The 15,927-nt window shown below is 39.1% G+C and overlaps 1 protein-coding gene and 1 long non-coding RNA gene across 5 annotated transcripts in view; one reads left to right on the top strand and one right to left on the bottom strand.

Moving 5' to 3' along the window:
* Nucleotides 1–15,927, top strand: part of LOC124244487 (uncharacterized) — a 95,183-nt gene that overhangs the window by 19,735 nt on the left and 59,521 nt on the right. Inside the window, exon 1 of one of the 4 annotated variants that reach the window (XR_006890023.1) lies at nt 15,431–15,544. The exons of the other annotated variants lie outside the window; for them this stretch is intronic. This is a non-coding gene — a long non-coding RNA (uncharacterized LOC124244487). Of the gene's footprint in view, nt 1–15,430; nt 15,545–15,927 lie in introns of those variants that run through there. 4 annotated transcript variants of the gene reach the window in all.
* Nucleotides 15,358–15,927, bottom strand: part of NOL4 (nucleolar protein 4) — a 350,767-nt gene continuing 350,197 nt past the window's right edge. Inside the window, exon 11 of the mRNA XM_046671078.1 lies at nt 15,358–15,551. Within this exon, the coding sequence (XP_046527034.1) occupies nt 15,358–15,551 (194 nt within the window). The remainder of the gene's footprint in view (nt 15,552–15,927) is intronic.

The raw sequence follows: 15,927 nt of genomic DNA, 5'->3' as shown, positions 1-15,927 counted from the left end.
TCACAATTTAGCATATTTAGGGCTTAAAGGTACTAAGAGGTACCTCAGGGAACTTGCCTTTTAGACTCTCTTGCTCACATATCAGATGTCTTAAGCAAAATTTTGGAAGTGTTTTTGTGAAGTCAATGCATAGTTGGCTTATTTAGCCAATGCTTAAAAATATATAGTGTGGATGATTGATTAAAGTCCTACACCTGTAGAAGTGAGAATGCTGCTTCACAGGATGGTGTCACCATCTAGATGAACACAGGCTTACAGGTTAGGGATAACTTACTTTAACTCCACAGAAACATAGGGTTTGGTAGGGTGAGATGTGAAACTGGAAGAGACAAATGTGGCCAGAAAAAAATCCGTCAGGTGTAATTAATCCATCTTGTTGTCTATAAAAAAACAGTATCTTATAAGATATGTATTTTTAAAATCAAGAACTATATTCATATATTATAATATTATTAGTCATATTAAACGTGAAATTTGCTCCATTAAGAATTAAAAAGAAACTGAGATAAATACAAGTTAATATAAGTAAATATGAATATACTCTGCCTCTAATATTATGAAAAGATTTAATTTTTGGAAGTTTAACTAGATAGCCCTTACAATTACATTCCTCGAGAGAATGCCAGATGGTGATTGCTTATATAGAGAGGTAATTATTAGACAGCTCACACTTTTTAAAAATAGTTCTACAGAAATAAAAGATTATTTTTGTTTTTAAAACATGTCCTATCTATAGGGTTTTTCTTCCTATTTCACGGGTTGCCATCTTATATTCCCCTTGCTTCGCTGTTTATTTATTTTGGAATAGAAAGGAAGAGAGGGAGAACAAGCAATTGAGCTTGTAATTTATTCTAGCAAAGGAAAACGTTTGTTTCCAAATAAAAACTTGAAGCTCTTTTTGGCTAGTTGCTGCTTGCCGTTACTCTCTCGTCCAGAAGGGGGCAGGATGTAGCAATCTGTGAACTCACAAACTTCTAAGGAGTTAAATGAGGAGCAGTACCATGTTTATTTGGAATTACTGTTTAATTAAAAAGCTGTTATTTTTTTCCCTGATATATACATTCTGATTAATTCTATTAAGTCCCCAAAAGAGAGATTGTGATAATTTGCAAAATACTGTATTGTAACAAATCAATGCCTAGCCCAGTTCTCTTCCAGAGTACCTACAGGCTTCCATGGATTTCAAGAGAGCATTTTCCATTGTTGGTAAATAAGCAAATAGAAATTCACTGTACACTCCAGTTTCTAGCTAGATGCTGTATTTTAGGACAAGAAAACAATATAAACATTTATTATTAACTAAAAGGGAGCCACATATCAAACACTTACTGAGTGGCAACACTTGTACCTGGCCTTCTTCCAGGCCTGGTTGTAGAAGCAAATGGAAGAGGCTCTGCTTGCTAGGAGCCTGCATTCTACCGAAAGGAGACAGAAGATCCACGTAGAAATTACCAACTAAGTAAAATAATTGTAGGCACTCATCGTTGTTGGAAAGAAAATGAAATAGGCTAGAGAATGGAAGTGCAGCCAGTGGTCAGGAAGACCCCTCTGGGGACAAAGAGGCAGTCCCCAAATTCTATATGCTCATTTACTAATAGCTCACTTTTAAGTCCATGGTTTGCCACTGAAAACTACTTTTCCCACTAAAAATATAACATGGTGATTACGTTCCCAAAACAGCTCATAAAAGACTTGGAGTCACAAAAAAAAAGTGTTTGAATTCTGGCTGTGATACTAGCAGTCTGCCTTAGACACATCATTTGAGTTCTCTAAGACTCTTTCCTCACCTACAACGGCATGATCATAATAGAACCAGCAAGGTTATTGGGAGCATGAAAAATAGTTTACAAAAGGTGCCTGGCAGAACACCTGGCATACAGTAGGAGTAGACGCCAGTAATCTATAATTTTCTAGACCAGGGTTGACAAATGTTTTTTGTAAAGGGTCAAATAGTAAATATTTTGGCCTTGTGGGCCATATAGTCTCTATTGCATTTACTTCACTATTATAGTGTGAAACAGCCATAGACAACATGTAAGTGAATGACTGTGGCTATGTTCCCATAAAACTTTATTTACAAAAATGACGAGCAGTCCAGATTTGGCCCACTGGCCATGATTTTATGACCCCTGTTCTAGAAGAGATGTAGAGTTATAACTGTATTGATAAAAGTATCAGGAATTGGAGTATATTAGGACTGAACCCGTCATGAGATGTAGCACTAATTCTGTAATAAAAAGCATTCCGTTATCTTCCTCAGTGTGCCAGAATCTTGTCTCTACCCTGATGGAGAAGTGGAAACTCTCCTAACCACCCAAATCAGGAGAAGTTCGTGGTCCGGGGCATCCTTCTGTCAGAGCAGAGCTGCTAAGGGGTAGAGTGTCTAGGATCAGAGAGAGGTGATTTATTTTGGGGGAAAGTGTCCATGGGGTTCAGAGCGTCTCAACAGCATAACTTTCTAGAAACATTTCTTAACCCTGGGCTCTCAGGATATCATTTTATTTTCCTTCAAACATGCCTGCTTACTGGCCCATCTCTTCTCTTTCTCTGGTCTCCGTTAGAAGTCTTGGAAGTATCAAGTTGCATCAGAATCGCTTGGGAGAGCTTACAAAAATGGCAAATCGCTGTGCCTTTGATATACTGTCACCCCACCCACTCTCGCCCCATCCCCGTTCTGATTCAGATACAGCTGTGGTGGCACTGAGGGGTCTAAATTTTTAACATATAATAACTGTCAAAAGATGAGGCATGTTAAAAATTTTAAGAGTTTATTTGAGCAAAAGTCGATTGAACAGGGCAGCGCCAAACCAGAAGTTAGGAGCACTCCACCAACAGGAGCAGGAAAAGATGTATAGAGAAAGTATGGAAGCAACAAAAGAAAATCATTTGATTGGCTATAGCTTAAAGCCAAGGTGGCTGTTTGGGATTGGTTGTCCTTAGTGTTTTTTTTTTTTTAATTAATTTTTTTTATTTTTTAGAGATTGGCACCTGAGCTAACTTGTTGCCAATCTTCTTTATTTTTCTTCTTCTTTTCCCCAAAGCTACCCCAGCACATAGTTGTAGATTCTAGTTGTGAGTGCCTCTGGCTGTGCTGTGTGGGACGCAGCCTCAGTATGGCCTGATGAGCGGTGCCATGTCCGAACCCAGGATCGGAACCAGTGAAACCCTGGGCCGGGCTGCAGAAGCAGAGCGCATGAACTTAAACACTCGGCCACAGGACCAGTCCCTGTCCTTAGCATTTTGATTTCATAAACCTGAAGCATTTACAGGCTTAGATTTTGGTTTGCTTACATTGGCTACCAAGGCATTAGAGCCACATCAATCTAACGGCCTCCTTGTTTAATTAAGTTAACACACTCTAGTTCATTCAACTGACACATTCTGAGAAATACTGCTCTAGGGTAAAGAATGGTTTGGCGACCTAGAGATAGGGACTGGCATAAAGGCAAGTTTCCTTCTCTGAAGGAGGACAAAAAGGGATCTTTTCTCCTCTTTCTCTCTCCTCATTAGGCAATTCTGCCACCATAAACACACCTCTCATCACAGTAATTAGTAAATTTGGCACCCAGGGAAGCACACTGGGGAACCCAAGGTGATGAGAGGGAGTTGGGAAGAAAGAGAAGTGGAAGCATGAATAAAAAGCATGCAGTCTAGTGAGCCTTACCCTAATCTGCCCTTGAGTCTTGGCCCAGCCCACGGAGACTGGCCCAGTGTTAGATGCCACCTCTTCTTTGTGGCTGGAGAAGCAGCGTGTGTCATACCAATCATGAGAGAAAGCATAAACATTTTCACAGTTAAAACATACATATCTCATATACTTCCCTTTGTTTCTCCCTCCAAAAATGCAATTAAAAGAGTAGTCAAAACTAAATTGGCAGTCATTTTCTGAGAGACACTGCTCTAGGGTAAAAATTGTTTAGGGTCAGAGATAAAGAATGGCATAAAGATGGTATTTGTGGCATAAAAAGTGGCATAATTTTTGGTGAGGAAGATTGTCCCTGAGCTAACATGTGTGCCCACTTTCCTCTATTTTTTATGTGGGATGCTGCCACAGCATGGCTTGATGAGCAATGTGTAGATCCGTGCCTGGGCTCTGATCCTGTGAACTCCTGGCTGCCAAAGCAGAGCGTGAACTTAACCACTATGACACTGGGCTGATCCCTTAAACAATGGAATAATTTTTGTAATTAGGGAATTAGAGGGACAAGGAATTTGGCAGGTGCATTTGTGTTCAAAGTGAGCTTATTTTATTTTCTCATCATAAATCAAGGCTTCATGTAAATCATAAGATTTACTGATGTGAAATATTGTTTGAGAGGAGCGGTAGTGTGGTATTTAAGATTCTGCCACTTTTTAGTTGAATGGCATTGTAAAAGCTAATTTTGCCTTTCTATGCTTTAAGTTTCTCATCTGTACAATGAAGATAACACTACTTCCTCATATATATGATAAAGGAGCAAGAAGTTATACCTGCCAGAATGGAATTGACACACAGCACTGCTCTGGGCATGTGAGCTCTTATGGGCCAGGGCGTTATGCTCTTGATCTGGTACTGCAGACAAATAGTAAATCCTGCACTGATCCTACTTTTTAATTTTAAAAAAAGTAGCAAGAGCTAAGTTTTTATTGTGTTTGGTGAGAGCTTCTTATAGAAATATGGAATACATGGCACAGATATTTCAACAGAGTGGCCAAAATCATGGGCTCTGGAGCTGGACAGCAGTGGGTCAAATCACATCTTCACCACTTACTGTTGCATCACAATGGATAGGGTGTTAAGCTGCCGGTGCCTCAGTTTCCTGATGGACAAAATTGGCATAACAATATGTGCATCACTGAATTCACAGAATTGAGAACTAATATATCGAAAACCCTTAGTTCTTGCCTCATAGTAAGAGTTCAGAAAGTATTAGTCATTGGCATTATTTCAACATAAGTGGGGTGGTAACTGACAAAGGAAGGGGTGGGACATGGAGAGAATCCCATGGCACAGCAAGGAGAGGGAGGGGACTCCTCGTGACCAATTTGGTGCTTTTTATAGATAAAGGATGCAGTCTGGGGGCCTGTCCCAGTCATAATCTTAAAGAATTAGAAAAAACAATCCACATGGGGTTTAAATGTGAATTGAAACTTTATGTATGATATTGCTTTTTCAAATGTCCAATGGCTAAATAACTGTGTCCAAAACAGAGTGAGCAAACAGCTTGAAAATTAGGTCTGGCTCAAGTGTGCCTTATTTTCTGACTCTGCGCTGCTTTTAGTGTACACGGAGACCCAAGAGGGACCAGTGTGAGCAACCTCTGGAATGTCTATGAATATTTCTCTGCTGCCCAGGAGTGCAAAGCACTGCCAAGAAGCATGTTTCCGGTCAAATACTGAGATAAATTCTTACGTTTTCAGTTTTCGTTTGGTTATACTGGTCTGGCAAGAATTGTTCTTATTCTATAAAATTAAACAACACTGCTGAGGGCTTCAAATAGAAATACAAAAAGGAATAGCACTCTGAGATTCTAAATTTTATTTAGTGTGTGCCTCAAAGCCTGTCCTATTTTCATATTTACTGCCATGTTTATATTTATGAAAAAGCTTGTTCTCATTTTACACATGGACAAACGGCTCTAGCCCAGAGCCCATCAGCATAGGGCCTGGAGCCAAAATCCTCACTGGTGACTTGCGGACCCTTCCTGAGCATGTATTTCTTTTTTGTCTAAGTTGCCCACCTCTGACTCCAAAGCGGCCTGGGGTTCTGCAGGTAGAGGCATTTCATACATTCTGGTTGAACAACTTTCCTAATGAATTTTTATTAGGAAAAAGTCAAAAAACCTACAGGCAAAGGAGGAGAGAAAATCAAAAGATATTCCAGTTTAAATGTCTCTGAGGTTATAAATGTGTCAAAGGATGGGCATTGTAAATCAGTGGGAAAACATAGATAATGTATATTTGTAACACTTGAAAGAAGCAAGTGTTGAAATGCAATGCGATATAATGGGGTGGGGAGGGCAAGGAAAACTCAGGATTCAGAAATAGAAGACCTGGCTTCTGGCCTTGGCCGTAACAATTAGGAGAGGTCCCCAAATCTGAGCTCCAGTTTCAGAAAGGGATTATAAACCTTGGGTCTTCCCTGTGATATGGATCAAATAAATCTATGCTTTATAAACTATAAAACTCTCCAAATTGTCCACTAAGACTTATATTTTTAAACATAAATATTATGCGCTAGTACTTAGGTGATATCTTAAGAATACCTGCACAGTTTCTTACATTCTGCTGAATATTCAGTGAGGTAGAGAGAGGGGCTGGGTGAGATGACGAAGAGGGACATAAAAGAGTGCAATGTTAGTTTGCCAAGCTGAGCTGGGCTTTCCTTTCTGAGCATTCATAACTGTCTGTATATTTAGGATTCATTTCAAATGTCAGTAGAGCTGGCCTTTTCTGTAACAACACCAGTGGCAATCTTTAGATTAATGAGAAGGAAATGTTGCTGGCCTGAAGGACTGCCCACTGAGCAAGATGCCCTGTACACAGGTTTTGCTTTACATGCGGGCAAATCCGCAGTTCACAAAGGTCTTCTCCACTTCCAGCTGTTTCTCCTTACCCTTCAGGCTTCAGCCTCACCCAGTCTGGACAAGGGGTTACTGTGGCTAAAACCCTCTGGAGCCACTTCCCCAGGGCCCAAGAGAAGGGGGGTGGGTGCCGTGAGGAAAGATTCCCAGACTGTAAGTGGCTTTGGGAAGCAACACACACCAATTAAGTGCTGTGGAGGGAAAAATCCTGTGATAAAGAAATCCTATCCAAACACAGCATCGAAGGCACCAGTTAGGAGCATGACTTCCTATTTAATTCAAAGATGTTATGTAGAAATCTGAATTTGACTTTTGGCATTGGCAATATCTGTAGCTGAGCTGCATAATAATGAAGGGAAAAAAGAATAATTGATTTAGGAGCAGAACAGGTCTAAGATCCAGCACTACTCCACTCTCTGCATGGGACGCGTAGAGCACACGTGATACATTCAACGTCACATCGTCACATCTTCCAGAGGAAACACGCAACTCATGAGGAGTTTTCACATCGTCAGTAAAAAACCAAAACAAAAACCCAACACAGATACTACGTTAGGAGGTTACAGGTTCAGTGCCAAAGAAGTCCCTCTGCATTGCCAGGCTCGCTAGAGAAACTCTGATGTTCTCTTTTCCAGTCAGCAGAGGTGCCACCTGTTCTCCTTGGTCTGGCGTGGTGTATAAGGCAGCTGTCCTATTCATTTCTATAGTGGATAGAAAATGTGTGCAATAATAGACTTTTATGTTTTTAATAGCTATCGATGAAAGATTCCTTATAATAAAAGTTTTGTCATAGGTGACGTCATTATAATTTAGGCTTGTCAAATGGAGTGAAGAATGGTTTCCCTGGATCTCATAGTTTTGTTGTTGCAAGCAAAGCACTCATGGTAGGAAACAATGTTTTATTGGGCGATATTTTATTTCAAACTTTTTTTTAACTTTTATGAACTGTTGCCTTCCTTCCATTCTTTGCTGTTCATTAGAGATATAGCTCCAATGCTGTTTCTCTACATTTTATTCATATTTCTGGGATGTGCTCCTTGTTTAACTTACTATTTGTCCTAATGCAGTATGATTAAACTCTCCCTGACGTCTCTTTCCCCCTATCTGAAACTCATACTCTTCTCTTGGACCTTAGCTGGAGGATTCGGTATTCCAGTTCTGCTTTTATTTTGCCTGAGGGCGTGGAGAGCTGGGGCCTGGGAGATGTCGCTGCCCATTGAGATTGGGGCGCCAGTCTCTGATCATTTTCTTCTGCAATGTCATTTGTAGGCCAGTTTCATAATGCATTCCACTCAGGCAGGACTTGTGTTATCCATATTTGGGGACGGGAAATTAGTCTAAAGATTCCCAGATTCCCCAACTTCAGGGTAGCCCCTTTGAAACTTTGCTTTTGACGGGCAATGAGACCAAGAATTCATTTCTCCTAATGCCTTACCCTTTCCTCCAGCAGCTTTGCCTGTTTCCCACTCAGAAGAGAGAATCCAGGAAGATAAGCAGCTCATAAGTTTTTGTGTTCTTAGTCGGTGGGGGGGGGGAGGTAAAAGAGAAGAGAAAGGGGACAGGACAGGAAGAGGGAGTTCCAACTAAAATTGCTGTTTATTTTTGTAGGAAATTTGCCTTGGGTGTCACCATCTCCCTGCCTTTACTCTTCAGCCTTTATTTTGCACCAGAAAATAGACAAAATGGCAAGTGCTGACAGCATTTCTATTTCTGAAGGCTCATGTGAGGTGACTGCAGGGAGGGACTTGTATTCTTGAAAGGTTGTTTACATACTTATCCCAGAAGGTCCACCCACCCCTCATTCTCCCTTCTTCCAAACTAGAGAGTTAATAGTGGGGTTTTTCAACATTCCCTTCCACTTATCTGTCTTTCCTTGGGTCTGTTTCCTGAGGAAGAAGTCACATTAATTTGTGACACTCACCGAACTTTGCTGGCTCCCACTTTTCAATGGTTATAGGACAAAGCCATTCTTTCCTTGTTAGTATGCGGCTCATATAATAACTTTTGGTTTTTACTATTAGCAGTTGTATTTAATTTACTGTTGGAAGGGAAGTCCTATGCTCCAACACTATTTCATCTCCTTCCCCAGAAATTCACGCACATAGTCGAAAGAGGAGCCAACACGCACTTACCACTCCACTAATATGCCAGTGCCTCTTCATCCTCTGCAGGACACAGCCCAGCTCCTTAGCATGGCGGGTCAGACCCTGCATGGCAGGGCTCCCTTCCTCCTCTGCAGGACTCTCTTCTCTCCCAAACTCTGCTCTCCAGCAACGCTAAACTGCTTGAGTTACTGTACACACCATGCTATTCCATGTCTCCCCGTCCTCTCCTTTTGTTGTCTTCTGTAGTTGAAAAACCCTTCACTGACACATCTTTCTTTCTTCTTCTATCCTCCCAAAACACACTCAAGAATTTTGCTAGGTATTCCCCACAGCTCCAGTCTTTGTGACCAGCTGGACCCAGGCTACCTCTCTACCCAACAAGACAGAGTCTGTGACCTCCTCTGACCCTTCTGGCATGTTTCTATCAATCATTACATGTTGCACTGTTACTCTTTATCCTTTTGTCTTATGACTATCTGTACCTCTGTCCCTCTCATCTTCTACATGTGACTCCTTGAAACAGGAACAGTAGTTTTTCTGTATCAGAGTACAATATCCAGCACATAGTAGGTCAAAGAATACACACTGATTAACGAATGAAAACTAAAATGAGCTAAGAGGCTTACTACTCCATGGGGTTTAGCTTATGAAAGACCTCGGAATCCTTCCACCAGCAAAGGAACCAAGAATAAATAATCCATTGTGGATTCTCTGGCCATTTGTTCTGTCACTGCAATGGAGTGTCTTCAGTAGTAGAAGACATTCCTCACGGGCAGCATCGTCTGATCCATTCCCCAATAAACAAAGAATATGAGAAATCAGAACTTTCAAGAGAAAAAAACTGGTGCTAATCCCACACTTTTAGTAATAGCATTTGCTCTCTGTGGTCTATGCTTTTACTGTATTTCTCCTTTCACAGCATTAAAAATGGTCCTGAATTATCTTTGATCTTCTCTTCATTCAGTGGATAGCCTTTGAAAGGAAAAAATAAGAACATGGTAAATGAGGGGAAATAAAATTTTTAATATGTAAATAAAAATGTAGTTGTTCTAGCAAAGAAAGAGAGGCAAAAAGGTTTCATTTTTAAACTCAATTGATTATCCTAAATTCAATAGATTATTGCCAAACCCTCCCTTTTAAATGATATGTCATCTAATAACATCTAATGTTAAATATATCTCTTGATTGTTCAGAGTAAATAAAACACCACTGGTAATTACCATTAGAAGTTTTACGAATGTGGTTGGCTTGCTTACAGAATTTAATTACGTTTTGGATCCTCGCGCACCCCTTCTGGCCTAATAAGTTGGAGACTTCTCAAACATATCTCAGGGAATTTCTTGGGCAGAACCACCTTCTAAGAAATCAAAATGGAGGAAAAGGTCCAGAGGTATTTTAGCTTTATTTCTCTTGAAAGATTTAGTTGTACTTTTACCATATTTATTTGTTAATTACACTTAATTTGAATGTGAGACATTCGAGAAAGAATGCCATTAAAATAATTTCCAAAAGACCATACCCTTTATGCAGAAGAAAAAGTGTGGGTATAGCAGCTGACAATTATTTGTAAAATGTTCATGCTGCTGACTTAGGTTCTTTACTCCAGGTGAATGGACAAAGACAACTGGGTGCAGAGAAGTATTCAAAAGAAAGAGAAAGGAAATTAAGGTACTGTGCTAGGCAGAATAATGCCCCCAGAGATGTTCACATCTTAATCATCAGAACCTGTCAATATGTTTTGTTTTACATCAAATTAAGGGATGAAGTTTGGAGATGATATTAAGGTTGTTAATTAGCTGACCTTAATATAAAGAGATTATTCTGTTTTATTTTTGGGGGCCCAATGTACTCACAAGGGTCCCTAAATGTGGAAAAGGGAAGCAGAGAAGAGGTCAGAGTTAGAGAGATTTGAAGACTGAGGAACGTGCCACCAGTCAAGGAATGCCTCAAGAAGCTAGAGTAGGCAAGGGGACAGATGCTCCCCAGAGCCTCCAGAGAGAAACACGGTCCTGTGGAAACCAAGATTCCAGCCCAGTGAGACTCCCAACCTATAGGCTTGTAATAAATTTGTACTGTTTGTGGTAATTTGTTATGGCAGCAATAGAACACTAATACAGGTACAGTCATACAAGGTAATACAACATAATCATTAAAATTACTACTTCAGAAGATTCCCTAATGGTGTGGAAAATATTCTCTATTGTTAGGTTAGGAAAGCAGATGAGGAAACACCATATACACTAAAATCAAAGAGAAAAATATTTATATACCAGTTTAGATAAACTGAAAGATATATTATAAAGTGTCATTCATGGTTCTCTATGAATGCTGGGCTGATGATGATGATGATTTGTATTTCCCAAATTTCTTTTTTTTTTTTTTTAAAGATTGGCACCTGGGCCAACAACTGTTGCCAATCTTCTTTTTTCTTTTTCAAAGATTGGCACCTGGGCTAACAACTGTTGCGAATCTTTTTTTTTCCTTTTTTTCTGCTTTATCTCCCCAAACCCCCCCGTGCACAGTTGTATATCTTAGTTGCACGTCCTTCTGGTTTTGGGATGTGGGACGCTGCCTCAACGTGGCTTGACCAGCGGTGCCATGTCCACGCCCAGGATCCGAACCCTGGGCCGCTGCAGCAGAGCACGGTGAACTTAATCACTCGGCCACGGAGCTGGCCCCCCAAATTTCTTTTGTAATCAATAAAATAAGAAATAAAGAAGTAAAGAAAATTGTTGAATGTGATTGACCTTAAAATGAGAGATTACTCTACTAGTAGCTTAGTAGAGTAGGGAGAGTTTTATCTCCCTTCAAAATATATTTTTCCAAGAAAGGAGATGAACCAGAATTAATATTGTAGAGGGCTGGCCCTGTGGCCAAGTGGTTAAAGTGCTGTGCTCTCCTCTTCGGTGGCCCGGGTTTGCTAGTTCAGATCCCAGGCACAGATCTACTCCACTTATCGGGCCATGCTGTGGAGGCATCCCACATACAAAACAGAGGAAGATTGGCACAGACGTTAGCTCAGCGACAATCTTCCTCACACACGCAAAAAGAAAAAAAATATCATAAAGCCCCTGTAGATTAGCTTGCACTCAATCCTTACTTTACCAAATTTCTGCATCCCAAACACACTTTAAAAGATAAACAATTTGTTAATGTTTACCTGCTTTATTTTTGGATTTTCTTTTTCTATGAACTAAAGATTAAAACCTGGGCCATATGAAATTAGAAAATATTTTTGGCGTACAAAGATTAATCTTTGAATCTATGTATTAATGGTGTCAGGATTAATTACAACAGCAGGATGGCATCTGTACCTGTATAGTGTTGAAGACTAAAATCTCAGGTGAATGAACTTACCTTTATGGATTCAGCTGGATAATCTCTTTTCTCTTTCCTTACTAGATTTACTATGGCACCCGTCATGGTTAAAAAGTCACTGCCTTCCCTTCACGGTTTGTGTATTTGATTTTTCATTAGTGGTGAATTTTACTGTTGCTCCTTATATTTGTAGAGAACATAACTTAAAGAAAATTCAACTTCTATAAGCAGGATAAAACTCACTGTTTAATCAAATGCTTTATTTGATGTCAAGTGAATTTTTAATATTATTTTTCTACACAAATAAAACTGCTAAACTTTAATAAAGGCGTGGTTCCAAGTCACAGTGCAGAATATGATTATTTAGTATCTGGGAGGCTGCAGACCACAGCCATCGACAGAGGGGGCTCTGGCATCAGGAGTGCCTGGGCTCAAACGATGGCTTCAGCTCTGGCTCTGTGCTCCTGGCAAGTCACTTCACCTTTGTGAGCCTCCTTTGTGACATGGACAGTGACCATCCAGTTCTCCTAGGGTTATTGTGAGAAGTAAAGGAAACAAAATGCCTTTCCTTGTCTAGTAATCAGCAAGTGGTGGCTAACCTTTTGACTGAATGCACTTTGTACCAAGTGTTGCTACTTGAACTACACAATTTAAGAAAATTCAGTTATTGCCTGTGTTTGTATTCTCTGTGGTTATTTCAAGGCATGTTTTCTTACTCAGTGTGATAAAGTAACACATATGTGACAAGAAACTGCTGTTGTATGGAAAGCTGACTGGCAGAAGTGACAGAAACGTCTACTTGATATCTGTGTTTGACAGTTTTCTATCACCTCATTTGAATGAGAATATGAACCTGCACTTAATTTCTCCAAAACACTTTATAAAGGGGATGTAATCTCTTTATTCTCCTGTGACAGAGTGTGAAAAAGGACTAGAGTGTTTTGAGGTACAAGTCATAAAAGAAAGGAAAGACAAAATAGTATTGCATTTTAGCCTCTGAGCTCTCCCACAAAAAGGATGGGAGTCCCAGTACACTCATTCTTTTAGATAAATGTGCAAAAAGCAGAAGACATTGGGAATTTGGTCCTTGGTGGGTGGGCATGGGAGTTATAATGAAAGATGAAAATGGCATGAAAACAAGAGCTCCTTGGTGGAACTTACCTTCTCTACTCCATTTGCTTTATTATCACTATTAAGGATTTCTTATGCTGAACTCAAACCGGAGTGTTATTTTGTGACATAGCAACCATGTCAAAGCCTCAAATATGAGTACAACAAAACCCAAAGCATAAACAGGAACTTAAAACAGGTATATGGTTCTCCCAAAATGTTAAATCAAGAGTGACTAAAAGAGCCAGGTTACTCGTGTAAAAGTGAGGAATAAAAGATAATAAATTCTTAAATCAGATGTAAGTAATCGAATGAAATAGCCTTGCTTTTCTAATTTACTTTACCCTTCCTGGAATAAATTATTTATTACAGTGAATGTTGAGTCTCTGGGACACATTAGGATATTCTTTAGATACAAGTTTGGACTGTCAATTTTGTGCTAAAGGTAAATACAAAATAATATTTCATGTTTTAAAAGCAAACTGCTGAAAGTTAAGTATCATATCACTCAGAAAGTTTATAAGGTTTCACAACTGTTTTAACACAGAAATCTGTTTATTAAACCCAACAAAACAGAAAAAATTATACCAGCCCTCAATTTTTGAATTTTCATTTAAATAGGCAAACTCTAAATCCACACCTTAAAAGATGTTTGTGCATCTATGTATTTCCAAAATACTCATATTTCAATAAGATTTTCACATTATATTCACCAACAGTATCACAAAAGTTCTTTTTTTTGTTTTTGTTTTTTGTTTACGTAACTGTAAGGAACAGTAATTCTAGAAACACTAGAAGAAAAAAGCATAGCAATGTCCACAGTTACAAGAAAAAGTGCACATTACTTGGTCACAATCACAGTCATTACTTGAAAAACTATATGTAACAAGTAGGTAAGAAATATCACTGATGCCTTAAACTCATTATCAAAAACTGAATGACATAAATTTACATGAAATAAGGCAAATTCAGGAATGCACAAAGAATTTGGAATCCAACCAAAGCTAAACAACAGAAAAAAATTGCACAAGGAGCTTAAACTGATATACTTCTCCCTAAATGTTTTAAAAATAGGCTTGCCTCAGTGCACAAAGAAAACATCATTCATGTGTACCCAACACTATAAAATAAGAAAGAAGGGCAAAGTATGGGGAACAGGAGGGGACAGTTCATTGTAAGTTGCAGCTGCATCCACTGAGAGTTCTTTACATTTTTGCCTAGAACTGGAAATTATATAAATCATATCAGGAGAGGTAATGGTCTTTTTGGAAACTATTTCTGAAAGAGAGAAAAAAAAGCTACACACAAGAGTGCAAATTTTCAGATTGTCACTTGCAACCTCTTAACATTCAGTTATCTGCATCCAGTGGCTGCTAGAGGGACGCCTGTAAGATAGCAGCGGCAATCCAGGGTGAGCAGCTGTAAGAAACCAAGGTGTGATTTTTTTTTAATGATATGTCTTTTTTAGCATTAAAAAATTCGGATGAAAACCATTATGTAAAGATGCAGTGTTGAGTGGCATGCTCAGGATCAGCATGAGTACAGAAATGCAGGCTTCTCTCGGAAGTAGTTCCTGATGTGGCGATTTAAAGAACGTAGGCAAGGATTTTTTTTTTTTCAGCATCAAGTGTTATTTTTGTAGAAAGAATTTGGAAAGAGGAGAAGGCAAAGGGATGTGGAAAAGGTACTTACAGTAGTTTCTCAAAACAGTTTTCTCTTAGGACCTATGAAAAAGTTACCAAAGTAAAAATGACAATTTCGAATGAAAAACAAGTTTTCTTTTTATAAAAATTACATATTTTTTTTAAAATACAAGATCCTTTTCATTGTTATAGCCTGTAGCAACAAGAAATTTTGGCTTTTTTCTCTTTTTTTGCCAGATACTGCAGCTCTCAGTCCAACGAGTCAGGAGCAAATTCCACTAATATTTCAGTTGGATCTTGAACTACTTTTTATACCACAAGCTTCTTCTTTTATCCTTGAATTAGGAATATACAGCCTTTTTGCCCCAGATATTTATGCTGACACACTAAAACAAAAAGCAGTAGGCTGATACATTAAAGTATCACGAGTACTTCAGAGGTCAGGGTTCCTTTGAAGCACCTTAACACATCACTTTATGGATCAAGGACAATGTGGCATAATGGAAGTATTTCTCTTAAGACTGTGCAGTAAGACCAGAAGCATCTCTGCTGGGAAATCAAAATGTCATTAGTGGAAACTGCAAACTTAGACCTCAGTGAATAGGATCGTCATCTGACTCAGTTCTGTTGTAAAATAAGATTTTCCAGTTCATCTGCAGAACGTAATAAAAATGCAGCTGATTCTCGATATCCTGCAACGAGCTGCCTCACGGCATTGATTTCAGTTGGACTCAGCTGAGGTCTGGAGCTTGAACTGCTGGAGGATCCTGAGCTAGTCGCCAACTGCCTCTTCATGCTGAGATCGGTGGGTCCTAGAAAAAAGTAATCACAAAATTAGACATGAACAATTTTTGTTCTAGAACCTTGAAAATGACCGCTGACTTAGTTCATGTATTCTTTCTTGAGAAGCTACTGATACCTTTAATCAAATACATCTGCTCTCAGAAAGACTAAAGAGCAACATGATGCAAAATGAGTGGCTGGGTATTCTCTTAGACTCCTTGTCCAGCCTCTGGCAATCACCTGTTATTGTGGAAAGACAGTGAAAACCTTCTCTTAGCATATCTTTTTTTGAAAATTCAATTTGATGTCCACTTTCCACATATTGTAGAAGATGCTCTGTAATAGTGTAAAGTGATGGGAATTACAAACATTTTTTATTTGCTATATTCATTAACAAATAATTTA

The sequence above is a fragment of the Equus quagga genome, chromosome 9 (genome assembly GCF_021613505.1).
Source record: "Equus quagga isolate Etosha38 chromosome 9, UCLA_HA_Equagga_1.0, whole genome shotgun sequence".
NCBI classification, from domain to species: Eukaryota; Metazoa; Chordata; class Mammalia; order Perissodactyla; family Equidae; genus Equus; species Equus quagga.
Note: the sequence above shows the minus strand (reverse complement) of the source record. Positions and strands in the feature narration are given on the sequence as shown.